Source organism: Strix uralensis, chromosome Z (genome assembly GCF_047716275.1).
Source record: "Strix uralensis isolate ZFMK-TIS-50842 chromosome Z, bStrUra1, whole genome shotgun sequence".
Classification (NCBI taxonomy): Eukaryota; Metazoa; Chordata; class Aves; order Strigiformes; family Strigidae; genus Strix; species Strix uralensis.
Window position 1 is genome coordinate 90,554,615 of NC_134012.1, and position 22,988 is coordinate 90,577,602.

At 42.8% G+C, this 22,988-nt stretch overlaps 1 protein-coding gene across 1 annotated transcript in view; it reads left to right on the forward strand.

Moving 5' to 3' along the window:
• Nucleotides 1–4,346: 4,346 nt before the first annotated feature.
• CCBE1 (collagen and calcium binding EGF domains 1) overlaps nucleotides 4,347–22,988 on the forward strand; it is a 102,170-nt gene continuing 83,528 nt past the window's right edge. Inside the window, exons 1-2 of the mRNA XM_074856613.1 lie at nucleotides 4,347–4,454; nucleotides 4,590–4,670. Of these exons, the coding sequence (XP_074712714.1) occupies nucleotides 4,354–4,454; nucleotides 4,590–4,670 (182 nt within the window). The 5' untranslated portion in view covers nucleotides 4,347–4,353. The remainder of the gene's footprint in view (nucleotides 4,455–4,589; nucleotides 4,671–22,988) is intronic.

Sequence of the window (22,988 nt, forward strand, 5' to 3'; positions counted from 1 at the left end):
TTTCACATGTTGGACTCCAGAGATAACATAATACTTGTACCTACTAGACAAAATAAATAAAATATTTTAACAGTCACAGTTTCTCACCTTTTCAAGATACGACACAGGATGGCTGGAACAAAGAGGTAAAGAAGCGTAACTGCCTTCCCCCAGCTTTGTAGCCCTTCTTCTGTTCATCCTCTGCTCTTTGCCACCCAAACACAATGGGTGCCGCTGTGACCATACCACTGTCTTCTCAGCATTCTTTCCTACCTTTTTCCTGCTCTTTCAGATGCTCTGCTGGCTGCTCTACCATCCTCTTTCAGGATGTAATACCTGTTTAGAGCTGGACAGACATCAGCCCCTGCTGCAATGTTCCCGGACATTTCTTCAGCTCTTTTCTCTCCTTTACTTCTTCCTGTTTCTTTTCTTCCTGTCCCTTCTCTCTCATCCTTAGTGTCCCAGACCTGCTCCCTATGGACCTGTGGATCATCTCCAACAGCTTTTGCTTTCACTCTTTGCCTTTGTTCTACTTATTTATTCCTTTCTTCATGCAGCCCTTTACAGACCAGGCAACTCTGTTAATCACAGAGGAGTTAGGAAGAAATTCCACCTCTCTAGGGAGCTAGATGTAATTATTCAGGACTTTTTTTTTTTTCTCTCTCTACTATCTGGTTCTGGCTTTTTTCTGAGATGGGGCACTGCTCTAGATGTCTCCTGGAGTTGAAATGGTGTGGGAAATCCCCACATTGCCAAAGCCTGGGTGAGTGTTTAACAGCTGAGCTTGAATTCTACAATAGTCCTTGGATGTACAAGTCTGGATCTAGTCAGGTTCAGTCTGGGCATTCACCTGAAAGGGAACGTAGTTCACAACTGACCAACATGAGGCCTTTCAAATCTGTAAAGTATCCTAGGCCCAAGATGTTAAAGACCTCTGTTTTCTGTTTGTTTACACCTTCAGTCCTGCTCTGATCTTCCCAAACATGTCAGTGCCGACAGCTGGAGATCTGGTGGTGTTGCCACCAAGGCACTCGATGCAAACACAATGCTGTAGTGGGATTAAGACTATTTACAAAACTGGTTACTTGCTTTTTAATTGAAGCAGATGGAAAATGCACTGATGAAAGTGTTGGTTGTAAACACATTAAGAAAAATCACAGTGCGTACCTCTGAAGACTCCAGTGAAACATCTAAAAAAACCCAAACAACAACAACAAAAAAAAACCAACAGCCCACCCCCCTCAAACATGATGGTCATAGTACTTTTAAAGGAAGGAGGGAAAAATAATCTTTTATGTTCAGGATCACCATTAAACTTTCAAACCTCCCTGTGCATTTGTACTGAGACTAATAAAACAGCTGTGATGGAGGTCTGCGAATAGCAGGATAATACAGTAACTGCCCAAGATCTTGTGAGCTCCTCATAGATGCAAATGACATCAGTGTATTTCTTAAGAGCCAGGGGTGCCCTGCACACCCTTCTCCTCCTGTTCTGCAATGTGCAGAGATTGTGCCTTTCCACTATGGAAACGGGCTTCTGACAGAGCCTCTTTGGAGACAGGGATCAAAGTTTGCTTCTGAGCTATTTCAGTTACCAGCAAAATCCAGAAAAGAAACTTGAATTTGTATTATTAATTTAACAACATCATTATGAATGAACAGCAGGAAACAGTGTATCTTCCTACATAAACAGTATAAATAAAACTTCTGATAAGCATTTTACTACATTGAATTGCTCATGCTTTTCTTTGAGAGCATTCCAAAATTTAGTGTGCAGCTTAATCAACTTCATACGTGCTTCAGCTGGGCAAGTCAAAACTAACATGACCCTGCACAAGGAAAAGCATCCCTCGCACGAGAAATCACATTCTGCTTATTTACTATATACGAAAACAGTCCCAGATCATTCCTTCCCTAAGGCAACAGGAACATTTTCAGTGTTTCCTTAACCACTGCCACCCTTCAACACTTTCCAGGAAGCAAGCCTTGTTCTCGGGATGGCCCTGGCTGCATGGTCATTAAAGCTGAGATGAAGCTGATGAAGCAAAATGATGAAAGCCTCAACTTTAATGTATTCAGCTGTAATAGGGTTACCAACTGCAAAGTATGGTGCTGTTTAACCTCTCTCTTCTATCAAATATTGACCACACTTAAATCCTTTTGTATATCAAACTTTAGGCCCTGCTTTGGCAAAGAGGTGAGTACAGGATTAGCTTCACCTGCAAGTTACCTTGTTTAAATTAACAAGGCTGTTTGCATGAGTTAAATAAATACATATGTAAGCTGATATAATACTTTTAATTAAAAAGATAGTACACTGTGTTGATACAGTGCTATGTGGGTGGCAGGCATTAAAGAAAAGGCAGATAGCCGAGTTAAACAATTCAGGTAATGAATCAGATCTGCATCAAATGGCAAAAGTTGTGGAAAAACCCCCCTTTTTGTAAGCGTACTTATGCCAGGCCTATATAGGGATCCCTTTAAAATCAGAATCCTTCTGGTGTCATGACACTCGGGTCTGGGCTGGAAATCATCCAAAGGATTTCAGCTCAGGTATGATTCAATTTCTTTAAAAAACTGAGGTTTTTGGAAGGACTGTGGCCACTTCCAGAATGTGGTAAATTAAATCCTTTGTTATCCGTAGACAGACATCACAGGGGTTGCAGCAGTGCAAACCACTCTTCATTTCAGACCTTGTCACTGGATACTTTCCACTTGGGGCGGGTGGATAAAGAACACGATGTGGAGACAGGTGTCTCTTGAGCACTTGGGTCCAAGCACCCAGGCCCTGCTTTTGTTCCTGTTATCTCCAAATCAGGAGGGGCTGTCAGAGAGATGAGGGTTTAGTCCTGTGAGACACACCCACAGTTTTCTCTGGCTTCAAGACAGCAAGTCCTGTCTGCTTACTCATTATTTGTGTAAAGGAAAAGAAGTGATTACAACGAAATAAACATCTAAAACATTCTCTCGATAGCAAAAGCAAAAACAAAGGGGGAAAAAATCTGCCTTGCAGAACTCCTTTGCTTAACCGTGCACAGGAATAGAGAGGATATGCAGTGGCACCTGGCGTGGAGAAATACCTTGAAGTTGGCGATTCACAGCACACGCAGCAGTTTCTGGTGACAGCAGATGCTGTGCAAGTCAGGGAAAACTTCTGACAAGTCCCAGAGTTTCCCAACTAGGAGCCCATCTATCGTTAGTCTTCTTCTGAGTACTGGACAACATACCAAAAGGATTAACAGCTTAATTGTAGCTGATTCATAGACGGGGATCTGCATTATTTATTTATTTAGCTATCAGGTTCTTCCTGTTACAGATAGGGGAAACTGAGGCACGGAGCAGTGAAATGACTTGTTCAAATGTTGCCTGTGACAGGACAGAAGATAGAAGGGGAGTTGCTCAGGTCTTCTTACACCCCTTTATTACTTCTGTGCTGGCTTAACAGAGGAGTTACGGTTTGTTATTTGCATATCCCTGACTTTTCAGGCTGTAATAATATATGAGTACAATCTGTTGCTCACATTTCCCTGATTTTTCTGGCTGTAAAACGAAGTTATTTATACTACAGGTGAAAGTGCTAGTAAGGTTGATTTCACACCCTCATTTCCCTGAATTCTTTCATACTTGCAGGAAGTTATGTGGTGATCAGAGCCAATGCATCGGCCAAACACTTCGCGAGAGTATCATCATTTTGCAGGTTTGCTCCCCTGGTCCCTGGCAGTTTAACCATAAAAACAGGCTATGGTACAGTGGGCCAGACCTGATGCACTACTTTATCAAAGTCTGTTGTTGTTAATCTGCTTTTTATGAATGGTGGGGAAGTGGCGGCCGTATGCAAGGATAAACAGTCGTCGCAGCAGAGATGCTTTGAACTGCTCTGCTCTTTTGGGAAAGAGATTTAAGATAAAGCCCAATCTGGAAAGCATCAGTGATGGTGCACCGAGAGCCGCTGCTCACCCCCGCCCCCCCCCCCCCCCCCCCCCCAAGTTTCGTACCTTTCCATTCCTTCCTGCCCCGCTCACCCTGGGGCGGGCACCCCCCCTTCCTCCGTGCTCGCCGCGGTCCGGGGGGCCGGGAGGGGACCGGGGGGACGGGGCGGGGGGGAATGCTGGGCGTGTGTTTGGTGTCCCCTCACCCCCCACCGCACAGCTGCCGCGACCCCGCCACATCTGGCCGCCGCCCCGCCTTGCCCCGCCCCGCCGCGGGGCCGCATCTGCCGGCACATCTGGGCGAGCGCGGCCCCTCCCCGCGGGCACATCTGGCGGCCGCGGGGGGCGGCCCTCCGCCCGGGCGGGAGGAGCGGCGGGTCGGCGCAGCCCCGCCGCCGGCCGGGGCGGGCAGAGCCGGCGCAGCGCGGCGGGGAGAGGCGGCCCGATGGGGCGGCCGGCCGGCAGCCTGGCCCCGCTCCGGCTGCTGCTGCTCCTGGCGCTGGGACACGCCTGGACCTACCGGGAGGAGCCACAGGACGGCGACAGGTGGGTGTCCCCCCCCCCCCCCCGCCGCGGACCCCCGCGCATTTCTCTGCGTTTCCACCCCCCCATCCCACCACCGCCACCTTCTTTTTTAATTTTTTTTTTTTTTTTTAAATAATCCGACTCCCCGCCTTGCAGGGAGGTTTGCTCCGAGAACAAAATCGCCACCACTCGCTACCCCTGCCTGAAGCCCACGGGCGAGCTCACCACCTGCTTCAGGTGAGCGCCGCGGAGAGCGGGGACGCGGGGGGGTGCGCGGAGCTGCGGGACACACGCGTGGCCGCGGCTCGGGGCTCGCAGCCCGCGGGAGGGTGTGTGCGAGGGACACACGCGTGCTGATGTCAGGCGCGGGGACAGCAGCTGTGACATCTGTTTGCCTCCCCCCTGCTCTGTGGTATCCCACCCCGGCGTTTCTGCCACCCCACGCACAGGGGAACAGATAAGTTGGTCACATCCCTCTCGTGTTCTGCATCTCCATTGGCAAATGCTGCTGTTGCCCCAGTGAAAGGTTTTAGTAACCCACTGCAAATGCCACCTCAGAGGTATCGCTGGAGAGGGTGTGTGATTGCTGTAACCTGGCCATCAGACGCTGCGAGAGAGGCTTCCTCTGACCTGGATGTCTAGGAGTGCATTGGAGCTATAGCTGCATCAGTTGTAAGATAATCAGTGAGATCAACTGGATTCATGCCACCCAAAAGACGTTTACGTTTAGGTATATGAATCATACTCTCAGAATGAGTAACTTCTCAGCAACCAGCTCTGTGGGAGACTTCATCAGAGGCCTCTCAAATTAAGTCAGATGAATCCAACCCTGAGTTTTCATTTTTTAGCTGTGTATTTGAGAAACATCATCTGTTTTTCAGAAGAATTTTAAAGCTGTTTTAATGATGACAAATGTCCAGAACAGTTGACAGTAGATGTGCTTTTGGAGAAATATACACAAAGTGTGAGCACACATGTAGTCCTTTACTGACGTCCTCTGATTAGTCCCATCCCCACTGATGAGATGCTTTATCTATGTTTCTTGTGAGAGGTTACTTTGTGGAGGCAACTGTGCTCTGCCTGTGTGTGTATGCTTGTGTGTGTCAGGGAGCCACTTATGTATACCAGAAAAATGATAAGGCACATTAATGCTTCTGAAAAGTGTTACAGAGATCGTCCATTTCTTCCCAGAGTGTTTTCTGTTTGGCACAAATACTAGAGAGCTGCAGACGCACAGTGCAGCAGCGTTGTCCCTTGTTCAGGCACGTGGGGCTGGTTCATGCCCTCTGGCAGCCACAGCCACCTGGAAAGGTGTCACACCACTGCCCAGTTCTCAGCAGCAGCATTAGCATCCTTACGGACCCTGGGAAGGGCTCTGCAGGGATTGGAGACCGCCCTTCCCTGCTTCCCTTATCTTCTCTCTCCTCTCCCTGTGAAGGTGAGGCAGAGCCCACTTATAAGCAGCTCTGTAGCATGCAGCACTTTTTGGAGAGAGGCAGGGTGTAGGTTTTGCAGGGAAGGAGAGTACTTGGTTGGACCTGCAGCGCATCTGTGGTTTGGGAGCAGAGCACAGGGGTGAACAAGGTTATGCTAGTGGGGAAGTTACTGAAAGAAAAAAGCCAGGGTAGGAGCTGCATAAAGCAACACACACACGACTGTCCTGCTGGTTACTGCATGTCCCAAAATCTGTCTGAGCAAAGTGGGTCTGCTTTGTATGTAATGGATGAGGACTTCACAGGCTCCACCGGCTGCTGCGGGCCACTGTGCAAAGAAAGCATGACTCTGTCCGGCTGCCAAGTCCCACTTGTACTTTCTTTCATCCTTTCTGAGGTATTTCTGACCTTTGGGCTCTGGTTGTGCAGAGCCCTGCCTCCCTCCCCAGCTCCCCCCCTGCACAATCCCAAGCGGTATTCACCATCCCAAACCAGCACAGACTGTGAATGAGCATTTCCAAAGAGCTGCATTGCACCCTCAGTTGTTCTGGTTCATGTTCTCAAACCTTTTCTGTATCTATGACTGCTAGATCTGCCTTGCTTTAAAAAATTAAAAAGTCAGTTTCCACGTAATCATGTGTTTTCAAGTTCTAACCTTTAAGGTTGGATGAGGAGGGCTCCATCTCCCACCCCGCGAGCTCTCTTTCATGATGTCCGTGTACATGAGAGCAGGGCAGCATCTCCAAAACAGAGGCATGTGGCTCAGCAGAGCAGCTATGCAGGGAGGACATGCCTGTGCTGCGGTGAGCTGCTGGTCCTGCCTCTTGGAGGTTTGCCACGCTCTGATGCGGACCAGCAGCATCACCCACCCGTGATGGTGAACCTTTGGGGAAGAGCAGCATCCCCGTCGCTCCTGGTAGCGAGGTGTGCTTCCAGCAAGCACATGGGATTAACCTTGGCAGAACACGTTTTAATATAAGATTCATTAATATTTTGAGGTTGAGGTGGCTGTTAACAAGATGACAGGAAACTTTGCAAGTGTCAACTAATCCTGTGGTGCCTTGAGGTGGGTTTTGTTTCATGGGACATTCAGGTATTGTAGGATTCAGTTTTCATGTTTGGAATGACAGTGAACATTTGAAAAACTTCAGCTGGACAGAAACTCAGCTGTGGCTTTAGGGAACTTTCACTCCAGGTTTCTGAGAAACTTGATTTTGGTGTTCTAATTTTTATTACAAAATTTCATTTTTTATCTTCCTAGACAGTCTTTTCACAGTATTTCATAATGGCAATAATTATGAATAATACAATAATTTATATACATTGTTAGAGATAGTTTAAAAGGATAGTTAATGTCAGCTGCTAGTTACTATTAGCATACATACCTAATTTCTTTTCTAGGTCAAAGTACCTTTTGTGTAGAAATTAAACTGACAAAAAATTTACCTCATGTCATAACACATCAGGCACGAGGCAACATGCACCACTGCTAATGACCTGCTGTACAATTAATTAAGTAAAAAAACTAAATACATTTGAAGTCAGATGTCAAAATTCCTGACCAAAATTAGTTTCCCAAAGCATAAATTCTTGACTGAAAGCAATTTCATTCTTTTATTCCTCTTGCTGGAATTTTTCAGGAAAATCGGCATGTTTGCAGAGCACTTCAATAAAAATATCATCTTTTCATCACAAAAAATATTTCTTGAATTTTTTTTTTAACCAGATTTACTCATGAATAAAGATGAGCCAAATGGAGGGCCAAGCCAAAAGTGGGGCCAAGTACTGAGAATATATTGGCATTTTTCCCTGTGGTCATAGCAACCTTGTACATAATTAGATGTATTTTTTCTTTTTGAATGTGTGCAGTCTGGCCCTTGGCTTAGTTTGATTTTATTTTTTTAGATGTTCTCTGTATTTATTTTCATAAGAGTACAGAGGAACAGATGCAAAAAGCAGTGGGGAGCTTGTACAATGTCTTTTCAGTGCAAATCTCATTTAAACTCTTGTATGTAACTGCATAGAGTACCTGGTACTAATGGCCCCATCGTGTAGGTACAGAGAATAAGTTCTGCAGATCTGTTGATAATGTAACGGTCCAGTAAGCCTTTGAGTTCCTACTGTATGCAAAATTCATCAGATTTGATGAAATTTGGGCAGCGTGAGAATATGAGGCCCCAATCACATGTTACTGTCTTCTCCAGCTATTTGAATGTGCTGTTAACCTGTTTCACTCTCAGATACTCTTTTAAACAATTTGTTGGCATGGTAAATTGCATGAACGTTACTGCAGTTTTCTTCAGTGCTTCCATGTGTGTGTCACTTGCATGTGACAATTCAGTTTGTACATTTTAGCAGCAGTTCTTTTAATTACAGTCCTTCATTCATTTTCATTTTAAACAGTACTACCATACATTGTTTCTGTGGTCCAGAAGGAACATCAGCATCTTGCTTTATCCTGATCGTGTAGTTGTGTTCCCGTTAAGAGGATGGTAGTGATTATGTCACTTGCATGTTCAGGGCGCTCAGTGTCTAGTCTGGTACAATTTATTAACTGGAGTTACTCCCTTTTTAAAAACCAGCAAAACTTGATCACCTAATTAACTGCTATATGTTAGAAGAGCGAAATACTATATTCAGTTACAATTCAGAGACTGTAGTGAAAATGATTCAGAAAGACAATATAGAGACTTAACAGAAACATTTGCTAATGGGAAGCTGTTTGCCAGTCACCAGTTGGAGGAAGACTCAAGCCTCAAGAATATTTGTATCCCCTGACTGTGCAAATCTCTTTGTCTACTAGACACTTAAATAATATTGTAAATTGACTTGAAAGAAATAGTTTTGCCCCTTTTCAGAAATTTTTGATAAAAATAAAGGGCTGAATTAAGGAAACCAGCATGAGTGAATCAGACAGATGAAAACTTGAACCTGGATCTGCATAGCCTGGAAAAACAGTTTAGCCATTGCCTTCATGGGCAAAGGGAGTTTGTCTTTTTTTCTTTTATTCAGCTGAAACTATCAGTGTTATTCCCTCTCAACTTGCAAATAAAATTGACTAAATTAGTTGATTAAACTGATGGTTTTAAACAAATAGACTATTGACCTGGTGAGAGAAATTATCCATCTTTCTCTGACATCATGGGAAGCACTCTCTATTTCTTGCATTTTTTGCTGAAAATGAAGTGTGCATGTTCCTCGAAGAACATATTATACCCTAATTCTGTGTGTGTAGTGATGGAGGCCACTCCTGCTCCTTCCTTCTGCAGGACCAGCAGGGAGTAGGAGGTTTAGAATAAGAGTGCTTGGCAGAATAGTCTAGCTAATGAGGGTAAAATCTTTTTAAAGATGAGGCAAATCTTTACAAGTTATATCTGCAAACAAGCCCCATGTTGTGGGGCTTAAATCTTGGCATAGAACTTAAATCAGTAACGTTTTTGTAGTATTTTGCAAGCAAATGGTCTTTTAGATAGGATGAACATATTTCAGTGTAGGCTGTCAGCTTCTTCATCTGATAATTAGCAGCTACAAGTATTTTGCAGAGGCCCTCCCTACATTTCAGGTTTTAAATTTTGCTGTGAAAGATTGCTCTACGCTTCATAACAAAAAGACAATTCAAATGTATTGCGGAAGAGAATGCGTGTATACTTACACCCTACTTAATTCTGATGCTAACCAGAGATCACATGCCTCAAAAAGCATTTCTTTTTACTCTTTTGAATGCTGATATTGCTGGTGGAGCCTAGTATTTTTATAGACTGTATCATTTTGCACATTCTTAAAAGATAAAAGTAATTGCAAGTAAGTTGGATTGTGGCTGTTTCACAAAGAGCAGCACTTTCACTAATATGCCCTTGGGGACCATATGCAATTCCTGGTTCCCAGATACTTGACGAGCAGTTGCAGAGCTTTCCAACAGGAAAAAAATTGCTGTATACAGTTTTGAAGCTTTCAGCTGGAGTAAGCAAGGATGACATTTTGTTGTTTTATCTTCTGACTTTTGTTTTTAGAGATTTCTTTTTTATTGTTGCCATTGTGTTTTCCCTCTGAAGTTTTGCTGACCATTTCAGTTTTAATAGAATTGAAAGAGCTCCAACTGATATAACAGTAAATGCAAGAAATTTATCTGATTAAAGTACTGCTTAATCTCCAGTTGTCTTGCAGAGAAATGCACTCCATGCTGGAATCTGCTGAAAATTTAAGAGAGGATATGATTTTGAATTTTGATTTTAGAAAACCAAACATACACAACAGCTGTAATGCCACCTTTGCCAAAAGAGTTTCTTTACATTTCAGTAAACTAACAAGTCTTCTTTTACACATAGTTCAGTGGTGAAGAGCCACGAGCTGCTAAATCTGTGATCACTCAGGGTAGCATCAACATCTGAAACGTGCCTATGCAGGCTGTGAGCGCTACTGTAAAGAGCTGCAGCAATGCTACTTGGTGATTGGATTGAAAATGAGGAGTGTCAGAACTTTTTAATTATTCACCCTATGAAGAAGCCTGTGAACAAGCACATAGTGTTGGGCCTTTTGAACTCCGTATCAAACCCTCATCATGAAAATGATGTGTTCAGCATCTCTGTGATGTGGTACATCTGTGGAAGGAGTGCTGCTCTCCAAGCCTCACTAGTACTAACTCTACTAATTTGTTGACTAGCACGGTGTTTATGAAGAGATGTAAGAAATGTAAGCGTTCCCCTAGTTCAAAAGTTTTTGTTGTCTGTTTTATATATGCATCTTTAAAAAAATCTTCCTGAAAATTGTCATCACAGGTAGGTTTTTGTACATACGAATAAATAAAATTTTGCTTTAGTACACTACTGTTTTACAAAACAGTGTGTGCTACAATGATGCTGACATTTTTCCCAGCTTTCCTAGAATTTTTTCTCACTGTTGCTTTGAAAGTAGCACTTTTAAGTGTCATAGTTCTGACTGCAGTCAGATTTTTGTTTGATTCAATTTCCTTTGCTGTGATTGCCAAGGGAACAGATTGCTTGCAGTTACTGAGACACATTGTGAATATCTGCTGGTTGGGAGTAACACCAGTGCCACACACGTGTCTGTAGGTTTCCATACCGTATTTGGGTGGCCGTGATTTTCTGGGTTACTTTGCTGTCTCAGATGCTAAGGCTAAGGATCTTAATTCTGACTGAATTTCGATAAGGTTTCGATAGGGACACTTGAGATCTCAGCAGATGTGGATGCTGCTGGCATCCTGCAGCAAAACACAGTGCTGCTGTGGGTTTACTGTGCAGTGTCTCCTCTGTACAGCCAGTTCACTCCAAAATGAACCAATATAATTAGTGATCTTCCAGAACGTTGCATAATTACTGTGAGAGGTGCACTGAGGTAGGACGTGTTACAAGCAAAGGATGAGGTCTGGCAAATGGTTGTTCAGGAGTCCAGAAGTTTTTGATGTTCACATCAAAGCAGTTTGGAGAATTTTAAAACTGGCAAGCCAAGAGCTTTATGATAAGTGCCCTCCTTGGTGGTTTGATCAATAATGAAGTCCAGGTGCATTTCATTATGGTTTTCATCTACAGAATATAGGGTTAAATATGAACTGACTTTGCTGGGCATGTCGTCTAGCTCAGAGACTCCAGACAAACAAAATAGTAGCCTCAGGGCCTCCCGTGGCTGATACGAAATACGTAATAAAAATAGGCCGCCAAAGGGAATATGACTTTTGTAATTATCCTAAGTATTGTATATGCTCCCTAAGGTCAAGCTGCTTTGTCCTTAAAAAAGTGATTGCAGTCTCTCTTTCTAACAGCAGGACGTTATTAATACTTGTATTACTGCTCCCATTGTGATAGAGACCCATTGAGCTGGGTTGTTCTGTACTGATGGCAGTCAAGACAGATTGCAGGCAAGACAGAAAAGGCAGGAATGGAAGGATTAAGATACAGAGCAGCAAGGAGGAGAAAGGAGAAAATAAAACAGGCATGGAGCAGGCAGAAAAAAAAAAGAATGTAGACATAAAAAGGGAAAAATTGCAACTTGCTGGTGGTTTGTGTGACAGATACGTGTGTGATAGAAGGGAGGTAATCACTCCCCAAAGAAGTATAATTTAAATGCTTCCAGGCTTCTATTTAAGTAGAACCCAGGAAAACAAAACATCAGCCAAAACCAAACAAAAACACACACGCATGCACCCCAGGGAGGATGCCAGTTCTCCCAACTAGACTTGGAGCTAAGCTACAGGAGCTGATGCATCTTCCCTTGACAGCCTCTCCCCTTCCTTCCTTCCTCAGTTTGGAAAATCTCCCTCCCCCTCTGTTGGTGCAGGCCTATGTGGGGGCAAGAGGAACACCTTACAGATGGATATTTAAATTGCCCATTCAGTCTTTGCTCAGTTCAGATTGCCTTCGTTCATTGTCATAGCACAGAATTACTGGGAAGCAGTTGAACATGAAATATTTAAAGCGCTCGGAAAAATAGATCAGGTTTGCCAGACATCACAGATGAGATGGGACTACCCGTATTCTGCTGTGAAAGCCACTGCCCTGTATGAAGAGCATGTGGGCGACAGGTTTTCTCTGACTTCTTGTGAGACTTCTGCTATGCTTACCTGTTTTTCTGTCATTGCATGCTCAGCAGAGCACTTACTGTGTGTGTGCAACTAGGTCACACAAAGCAGGTATGTGTGAGATACCTGGTGTGGCCCGTACCACTGATTGACAGATCTGCAGAGACACTGTACCTGGAATATATCACATTTCAGATTGTGCTTGCTCTTGTGCAATGCTGGTCATTTGTGGCATGTGCGATTTTGCGTTTCATTGAGATTGTGCTGAATTCTCACAACCTTGAGTTTAATCTTTTGTTTGTGTCTCCACCGCAGTGCCCTGAGTCCTGAGATGACTTTTCTCTCAATGTGTGAGTCATTGCTGAGTGTTCAATATCAGTGTCACTTCAGCTGGAGCTGTTGGGGATGGCAGAGGGCTTGCTTTGTGCTAAGTCAGTGACAGGGAGAAGATCTGCTCTGGACACCTTTGCTTGTGTTGCTTATGTCTCCTACAGACCCATATGGGTCACTCCAGGGCTCCTCTCTTTAAAATTCATGCTTACTAAGAGGCTGAGACATGTGCCTACCATCCAAATAAGCAGAACTGACTTTGATTTACAGTAAAAAAAACTTTCCCCAAATTCTGCTCAGAATTTTTTTCTCTCTGTTGTCCATTTTCTGTTTGCTTGGTTTCAGTTTTCAAACTAATGATGGCTTCTTCTGTAAACTAACAGTAGCAAATGTCACTCTGCTGCTCTACTTTGCTGTTTCTTGTATGTTGTTCCAATTGTAAGCAGAAACAATGGAGAGCTGAATCCATACAGTGCTGACTCGTTTTCTTCTTGGCCTTGGAAAAGCAAGCGATTTGTTTGCATCTCCTTGAGGGTAGCTCTGTTTAACAGTCGAAAAGAAAAACAATTTCGCTTGCAGACAGTAATCTCAGAGCTTAGTTTTGTTTGGAAAATCCTTCTCACTTGAAGAGTGTTTTCCATCATGTTGTGTCGATTTCATTGTTGATCGTGGTTCAAAAAATGAAGTATGAGACTGTAAAGCATTTAGTGTACGTCCAGCTATTAAAAACATGTACTTCTGGATTTTTTGTTAAACTTAAGTTCTAACCACATCCATTTTAATTGATGATCTGTGCTGGAATTTAAATAAGGTGACATACACAGTGATTGTATTCACTGTATTAATATTACCAGCCATTCAGTAGTAAATGCAAATCAAATAGAATTTTTCTCCTTCCTTTTCAAATGAGCTGGGAGCTAAAGTGTGCATACGCAATGTTTTAAGTGGGAAAGAGAGGCAAAATCAAAGCTATAATCTGAGTTTTTAATTGGATTGTTCTTGGAGAAAGAATAGGCTTATTAGAAATCAAAGGCAAGTTACACTAGAGAGAGAGTTTGGAGAAATATAGGACAATATTCATACGGGCTAGCAAGTGTGTGACAAACAATAGTCTTTCTATGGAGAAATTAGTGGTGCATAGCTTTTGATGTAAAACAGCAGTATTCATGTTGGTTTTATAGTCTCATTACCCTCCCTTGAGGGGGAAGGTTGACCACCTAGTTCTCTGTAACAAGACATGTAAATCCAAGAAGTTAGATTATACAGTCTGCAAAATGGATGAAGAAATACATGAAGTATTATCATAATATTTTACGAGTAATGGGTAATGCTGACAGTTTAGAAATCTGTGAAAACACACCGAAAAAAGTATGCTCAGAATTCTTTTTGTAAGAGAGAACAAATAACTTTATTGAATGCGTTATTTCCTTGTAAATAACTTCCTGCCCAATGTCTCAGTGGAATGTTAATATCTCTATGATCACATTCAACACATTTAATATATGTTGTAAATCTGACATCTTGCCTATTCAACAAGATGTTATTATCATACTCAATTTTCATTCTAGAGTTTATTATCATAGCTGCACCAAAAAAGCGGTGTCATTTCCTAAACATTGATCTCTGGAATTCTGACAAAACCCCTTAGTTTAGAGATTATTGCCTTTGAGAGTTGAAATGAGTTATAATTCAAACAAAAATAGCCAAAGGGAAAATTATTTAATCTTTGTAATAGCATCTGTGGGAAGAGAAAAAACGAGTGAAAATGGGGTTGAGGGTCTTTGGTAGATCTTAGTGGTTGAGAAGTAGAGAGTGAGAGAGACAGTTGAGGGACCGGGGGTCACTAGAGCTACTGTTTGGTAAATGCTTGATCCTCCTGGGGATATGTGCTTTTAACTGCAGCTGCCTAAGGCAGGAGCAAGGAGCAGTGGCAGACAGAGATGCTGGCAGTCTGGGCTGGTCTCTGCCCACTGCTTGAAAATCAGTAACATGATGAACCCATCCGTGGTTGGTCTGCTGATCTGCATGATGGCCCAGTCAGTCTACAGGCAGGCGTTGCCTCAGACTGTGACTCTTGTGGTGCCTCAGATGTTGGCTTCTTGATATGTTACATAATATGCTGCTTATATGGAAAACAGTATATTTGCTTAGGCAGATGCGGAAAGATTGTTTTGATGTGTGTTTGAATTTTAAAAACTCATTAGGTTTTTTGTGTTTGTTTTGTTTTTCCTGAAGAAAGTGTATGTGTACTCCACCGGACTTCCTGCTCCCAGGAGGCTACAAATGCATATCCAGAGAGCAGTTAGTGAAACTGCTTTAAGTTTCAAAACTGAGAGATGAGGAGCCTATAGGAAATGGGTCATTGTTTTCTTTTTTGGAATTTTCATGGAAAAATTCTCATTTCAAGCTTTTCTGATTTTATAAATGCAGAAACACAAAATGGAATGTGATTAAAAATGGAGAACATGGGATACATTTTTATTCTACCTTGACCTGCTTGCCCTCTAGCTTGCCTAATGGCAAAACAGAAGATGCTAAGATGTTACCTCTGAGTGTGTTTTCCTGCCCACTCTCACCCTTCAGTTCCCTACATTTCTTTCTTCCAGACAAAACCCAGTAAATTAGAGATGAGTGAGGGAGACAGGGGACAACCTGACACTTCCCAGTTTTCAGACCTTTCTGTTAAGAGTCCGCTTTAGGAGTCCAGGCTCAGTCTGTTCTCTCTGTATATGACCAATGGGGGAAAGGGAAAGAGTTATCCTTCAGGCCAAGTTAACATGTCCTATTTCCTCTTAGTTTTAAAACTTCTTAAAGAGAAATTAAAAGTTCAGTGTGATCCAACCTCAGTGAAGAGCTTTACCCACAGAAGTTTTATGAAGACAGACCTGTGTTCCTGGCATCTCTGAGTTCAAAGTAGATTCAGAGTGCATTCAAATCTTCTCCTTGTATCTGATCTTAAATTAGGTCCTTTTCCTGCAGAAATTTATCTGTGTGGCACCGAAGCTCAAGAAAACTACTTGTCATGCACAAATGTGTTTGTAAGACTGGTCCCTTCTTGATTATTCTTAGAAGCTCACCTGTGTTAAAGAATGGCTCTTGGTCCCCTGCACAGACATCAAAGATGCTGTATGAAAAGATTTGCAGAGGGTTGCATTTCCATAGCTCTACTGACTGCCCTGCCTCCATACCAAAGTGCGTCAGCTTGGGAATTCTTCTTGATAATTCTTCTTTGGATTCCATGAAAAAAAAAGAACGCAAAAAGTTGTTAAAGCAGATTGAATGCATTTTACCAACGAAGCAAGTTCTCTGCTTGACTTTTCAAGCAGAATTTATTGGCTGGAGTCTTGTTTGTGCTGTTTGTGGTCCTCTCACTGACCCATATTTGAGTTGCAGTTTTACTGAGTGGGCCTGGAAGGCTCCTTGACGGTGCCCCTCCAAATTTACATCAGTGGGAGCACTCTGATCCTGGGAGGACGTTGTTTAAGCTTAGGATAGACTTGCCAGGAGTTGAGTTGTAGTTCTAGATCCTGGGCTAAATTTCTGTGCTCCTCAAGCAGCCAAATCATGCGAAATTCTGCCTTCAGTTACCCACTAAGGTTTACTATGGGATGTCATTATTAGCTACTTCTCCAGCTATAAAATTGAGAAAAAAGCCTAATTTATGCCTCACAGAAAAAAGAACTTGATAGCTTACACTGAAGATGTAATGTTCCTGTTATAGCAAAGAAGACCACCATAAATTGAATCTTCAAAGAACTTGTTAGAGTTTGTTTACTTATGGTGATTTGCTCTCATTCCAGTTCAACAAAATGCTACTGTTTGAGATAAGAAAAAATGGTCCTTTTTTAAAATATATTTTTTCATATCCACTGAGAGACAAATTAGACTTTTGTGATGTTTTCTTATGTTGCAAAAATATCCAGAATATTTCCACAGTGGGAGTAAGCTAATGGTACATCACTGGAACATCTCCAGTGAAAATAGCTGTGGTGGAGTGAAAAGAACTGCAGAAAACAAGTAGTCAGGAGTAAGAATGGCTAACATGTACATATATATTTATTTACACATCCTTGTTTGCAATATGGGCTGCTGGATATTTTTAAGTACCAGGAAGAAGAGTCTTCAGACATTTTCATTGACCTTACAGCCATTACAGTTATAAGTTGTTCCAATGAAAAGAAAATTGTTCCAAGAAATTTTCCTTAAGGAGTTGACAAAGATTTAATGCAGGACAAATATATTTTCAGGATGAAATAGAGAAGAAACTTTCCTGTGTTCAGATTCTGCTTAACTGTGTATTAGGGCTGAAGACCCTGGCTGTATTCCATATTGTCCAACTTGTTGCTTTTCTCTGTAGGGCTTCTCTTTTAGATGAAAGAACCAAACAAATATAACAATCATTTTATTAAATGGCATCTTGACCTTGCTTCTTGGAAATATAATGGCCCAGAGGATGAAAAATTACAGCAAGTGTTTATTACTGAAATCCAGTCTCAGTTGTGAGAAATTAACTGTTTCAAAAGATTCAATATCCTGCTTGCTACAGTGGGATGCACATGGAAAAAAACTGCAGAGCAACATTGGAGAACTTGAGAAGTCCATGTAATGTCTCACTCCCAAGGCATGCGATTGGTGGGATGTGGGAAATGCTTGAGAACATGAGTTTCAGAAGTGGGTCTAATCAAATGCTACTGTCCCTGATTGCCCTGTTAGCTAAACAGGGATGCTGTGGAGAAGACTTGGACCATGAATCCTTACATCATCCCAAGCTGCCTGGTGATAATGGCAGAGAAAACCAGAGGCTTCCAAAATTTGTGTTTGGAAGTCAAGTGTCAAATGGATGTTCTACAGCTGGGTATCAATATCTGAATGAAAAGCTACTTTGTTCCTTAAAACTGTAGTTCCTAAGCCCATTTATATAACATGAAAAAATCTGTTTTTGAGGAAGGCTTCTTTGGAGGAGCAGGTTCTTGATAAATACAGAAATGGCTAAACTGCTGGCTTTACATAAGTTCAAGCTTTTCTTTGTTACTGGAGACAAAATGAAGTTTTTTGAAGATACTTTTCCACTTTTTGCCCCATAGCAGGAAGACATTCCCCATTCAGAAGACTCCCTGAAACCTTTCGTGATATCTTTATGAAGTGTAACTGTTAGTTTCTTGGAGAGAATAATTTTTTTGTACCCTTCTTACTGAAGTATGAGTTTTACAAGTAAATGAAAGAATTTTTTTTATTATTTGGTAGCAGCTGTAAAAGTGACAAGACACATAGAGCATGGCAGCTTATTTGCCTGCTTCACTCAGACTAGATGCACTATTTTAAAAGACTTTGAGAGGCACAGACACCTACTGCTTTTTGCTTGCATGGTTTATAGTAAGCCATTATTGTTTCTGTTTACAAATATTTTTTTTTATGTCCATCTTAAAAAGTAAGTTTTCCACAATGTACCTTTGTGTTAAATGCTCCAAGGTAGTTCATATGTTACAGTTGGATTGTCAGTCATTCCCTTTGTAAAGTCAGTGTTTAAATGGAGGATTAGCCTTGGAGCCCTTAATTTTTCCTTTTATAGCATATAGCTGAAAATCAAAAGGAAGTTATTTATAAACTTAGCACCTCAGCTGTTGAAGTTAGGAAGGTTCTGGCATTGTCTTAGCTGTCTGTAATGTCAGGGCATGAATTCCGTTGGAAGAGGTTTAGGTGCAGATATGACAGCATATACACATAAAAATGCTATATAAATTACTGTCTCATCCAAGACAGCAGGAATACCCCGTGTTTGTTTTCTAGTGTCTGAACAAAACAGAGTCAAAACCTGTTTTGTAGCACCAGTGCAAATTGGATGTAGCTCCATTGGCTTTGATTGAGCTTCTCTAGATTTATGCTGCTTTAAGTGATGGTGAAAATGAGATTCAGCCCCTGGAATTCAGCTTTCTGAAATGTCTCCCAGTTCCCTTCAGGATGACGTAATTTGATTGTATTTTACAAGAAATTGTCTAACTCAGCAGTTGTTGCCTATAAGCATTTAAGTTCTGGGTTTTTTAGCACTTTTCTGTCTCACCATAGATTTTTAAAGTTATTTTTGGTTGTGGGTAATACAGAATTTAAAAAAAAAAAAAGCCAACCCACCAACCAACAAAAACCAACAAACCAAAGCTTGTTTCTTGCATAGTTTGGATAGTCAGCAGTTCTGGGCTGCTTGTAAATAAAGATGTGTCATTTTTAAAAATGTTGGAAATTGTCAATGGACTGGTGTATCTTCACTAGAAAGTATAAGCAGGCCTTTGTATTTATAGTCCTGTCTTGTCAAGATCAGCATAAGTTTATTCTCAGCCCTGTGATGCCCCAAGGGATATCCATTCAGATGCTTCACTCCATCAGTTTTGGTAGGAGTCGAATGCCTACGTATTATCTGAGGACCTGTGCTCAAGTAAAGGTGTATGGAATAAAAGATTAGTAAGGATGGTTAATTCCTGTATATGCTAGCACTTTGTAACTTACTGACATGAAAAATAATTTTAAAAAAACAGATTACAAATCTAATTTTAAAATATGATCAAGTCTGTGTTCAATATCTTTGACAAGCCAGGTAGGATGATGCTCTGTATTTCCTCACCCTCAGAGCACTCTCCTAGTTCTTCTCTGAATTCTCCTACATTTATCACATTCCTGAACTGCAGAGAGCAGAAAAGACGCTTAATTTTAAGGTTATGTGCACTGCTTCCAAATGCCAAGGCAGAACATACTCTCTCTTTCCCCTTCTTGATTATCCAAGAGTCTCAGCAGTGGTTTTGATTATGGGGCTCCATTTTTTCCTTCCTAGATGTATGACTTTAACTCACACAGTTCTGTACAGATAGCTGCAAAGTTGCCTCAAAGTTTTCTTTTTTATTTGCTTGCAAATATTTTAGCTTTGTTAAACAGTGCTGCAAGTAAGCAGAGAGATGGAAAACACTTCAGCCTTACCAGGAGTCTGGGGAGAATGTGTAAGTCTGCCAAAGCAGGAATTGGATATGCCCAGAAGGGACAAGCCTCTGCCAGCACCAGGACATGGCGGGATTACTCTGTCCTCACCACAGTCCCTAGCAGTGTGCTGTGTGACATGGTACCATGGGGGTGAGTCTGAGAGGAAATTAAAGACATGGATCTGATCACAAATGCAAAGATGCACAGATTTTGAACAGAAAGTTAATCCTGGACCATTTTCATTCTGGGGTGTGTGGAGTTGGAAATGCAGAGATGCAGGATGAGCATCCCCGAAACCCCATCTGCCACGGTGGGAAAGAGGCAAAACCTTGTTAATTAAATAAGGGGAAAATTATGTCTTTGAAAACTCTGGGCTTCTTGCTAGAATTCAGAGAGAAACTGAGGCAGGGTTTCCCCTGGGGCATCCAGAACTGTGAGGAGGTGCTCTGAAATGCCCTTTGTTCAGCAGTCTGAGAAGAGCCAAGGGGTGTGCATCTCAGGGGAGAAAACTGCTTTTTCTGTCTGCTTTAGAGATGTTCACTCTAGTCAGACTTTCTCCAGTGTTTTCCTAGAGGGATATATGCAATTGCTGGAATGTTTGTGCTTTTCTAACACTCTTGCTTGGTGGATCATCACCTCTGGTACTTAGATGTTTGGGAATAAGAGAAAATAAATAGTGGCCAAAACTTGGCAGGAATTGATCCGTAACAGGGATTGCCTAAACCCTTTGCTGTTCCATGTATCATTTAAAGAGGCAGCTTGTTGTAGGTAAAATAAATTTATCTGGCCCTGTGGAAGTACTGGGGCAATTGTCTCTATGGTGCTGGAGAGGCTCATCAGCTGGCCAAGGCACAAGAGGAAAGGTCTGGTTACGGGACAGCCTGGAACTGGAAATGAGAAAGGCAAGTGTGGTGTCACAGCATATGCAGTGAAGTGTTTTCAGTAGTGGTAGAAACTTTTAATACTACTGTGCAAACCCTTGGCAAGACCTCAGCTGGAATAGCCTGTGCAATTCTAGTTGTTAACTTGCAAGGATAAGGAGTCACACCTATGACAGAGCTTTCAGAAACAGGGACAACCCATGTGATGGGAAGAGGGAAGTGGTTTAGAGATGGAAAGAAGCAACATCCCTCTTGGAAAGGTACAAGCTGGTCCTAATTTAAAAGTTATATAGCTATTTGAGTGATGTTGAGTACCAAGCTTTAAGACATTGGTCTTGTTAGGCATAGTGCCATATTCATGTGAAAATCAGCTTCTGGATTTGGAACTAGTTTGCACTGGGAAGTCTGGACATGGTGATGAGGCCTTGCAGGCATCTATATGCAAGGTCGTAACTTGGCAAAGTTGTCTTCCCTCTGCTGCGTAGCTCAGACGCGCTCACTAGCTTGCAAAACTGCATGCGGAGTAATTTTCTTCCTTACAGAATCACAGAATTATCTAGGTTGGAACAGACCTTGAAGATCATCCAGTCCAACCATCAACACAACATTAACAGTTCCCAACTCCACCATATCCCTCAGCGCTAAGTCGACCCGACTCTTAAACACCCCCAGGGATGGGGACTCCACCACCTCCCTGGGCAGCCCATTCCAATGCCTAACAACCCGTTCTGTAAAGAAATGCTTCCTAATACCCAGTCTAAACCTTCCCTGGTACAACTTGTGGCCCTTCCCTCTTGTCCTATCGCTTGTTACTTGGTTAAAGAGACTCATCCCCAGCTCTCTGCACCCTCCTTTCAGGGAGTTGTAGAGGGCGATGAGGTCTCCCCTCAGCCTCCTCTTCTCCAGACTAAACAACCCCAGTTCCCTCAGCCGCTCCCCGTACGACACGTGCTCCGGACCCTTCACCGGCTTCGTTGCCCTTCTCTGGACACGCTCGAGTAATTCAATGTCCTTTTTGTAGTGAGGGGCCCAAAACTGAACACAGGAATCGAGGTGCAGCCTCACCAGTGCCGAGTACAGGGGTAAGATCACTTCCCTGTCCCTGCTGGCCACGCTATTTCTGATACAGGCCAGGATGCCATTGGCCTTCTTGGCCACCTGGGCACACTGCTGGCTCATATTCAGCCGGCTGTCAATCAACACCCCCAGGTCCCTCTCTGACTGGCAGCTCTCCAGCCACTCCTCCCCAAGCCTGTAGCGCTGCTGGGGGTTGTTGTGGCCCAAGTGCAGCACCCGGCATTTGGCCTTATTGAAACTCCTACAGTTGGCCTCAGCCCATCGCTCCAGCCTGTCCAGGTCTCTCTGCAGAGCCTCCCTACCCTCGAGCAGATCAACACTCCCACCCAACTTGGTGTCATCTGCAAACTTACTGAGGGTGCACTCGATCCCCTCGTCTAGAACATCAATAAAGATGTTAAACAGGAGTGGCCCCAAAACCGAGCCCTGGGGGACACCACTCGTGACCGGCCGCCAACCGGATTTAACTCCGTTCACCACAACTCTTTGGGCCCGGCCATCCAGCCAGTTTTTTATCCAGCGAAGCGTGTGCCCATCCAAGCCATGAGCAGCCAGTTTTGCCAGGAGAATGCTGCGGGAAACGGTGTTACATATGTCATGTAACCAACTTTCTAGTTGGCTAAGCTGAGCCAGTGTATTCCCAGGTCACGCGGGAAGTGCTAGTGTCAACCTCATGTCTGACAAACCAGCAGTCCCCATGTTGTGGTCACGGTTACTCCAGCCTGGAGGTGTTTGGGGTGTTAGGGACACCAGCTCTAACCTTCACACTTGCACTAGTGCCTCTGGTTTTACCACTGGTGACTTCTGCAGGCTGGAAATCCTCCGTCTTAGAAATCATGGCCTGGTGCCCTAGAATCAGGTGCTCCTTCCTCTCTGGCATTTTGGCTGGGCTTTTAGCTTTGTTATTGAAAGAGGTGAACGTGGGAAATCTTATCTCTTGTCTGAATGACTTCCATAGCTGTACTCAACATCCTGTGATGGTGCTGTCTCTTTATGAATGTCTCCTTTGTCATTGTTAACAGGGAACAAATATCCCTGGAAACAAACAAAACAAGGAAATATAGAAGATACTTGCTATAAAACAGAATTGTGTTTAAATTGAAGGTCTTCCCAAGGAACTTACTAATCTACGCTTAGAGCAGAGCATGCTTTGTCTAGCCCTGAATGTTGACTTTTCCTTCTGAATCCTAGCAGGATAATGTAGGGCTTTTTAAATGTCAGAGTCTCTTTCATGGACCTAAATCATGATAAGTCTCTTGTACAGAATGATTTAGAAGTTGAAATTGAGTTAAAGCTTTAATGGCAGGAACGTGCATGAATTCTTGAAAAATTAGGTTTT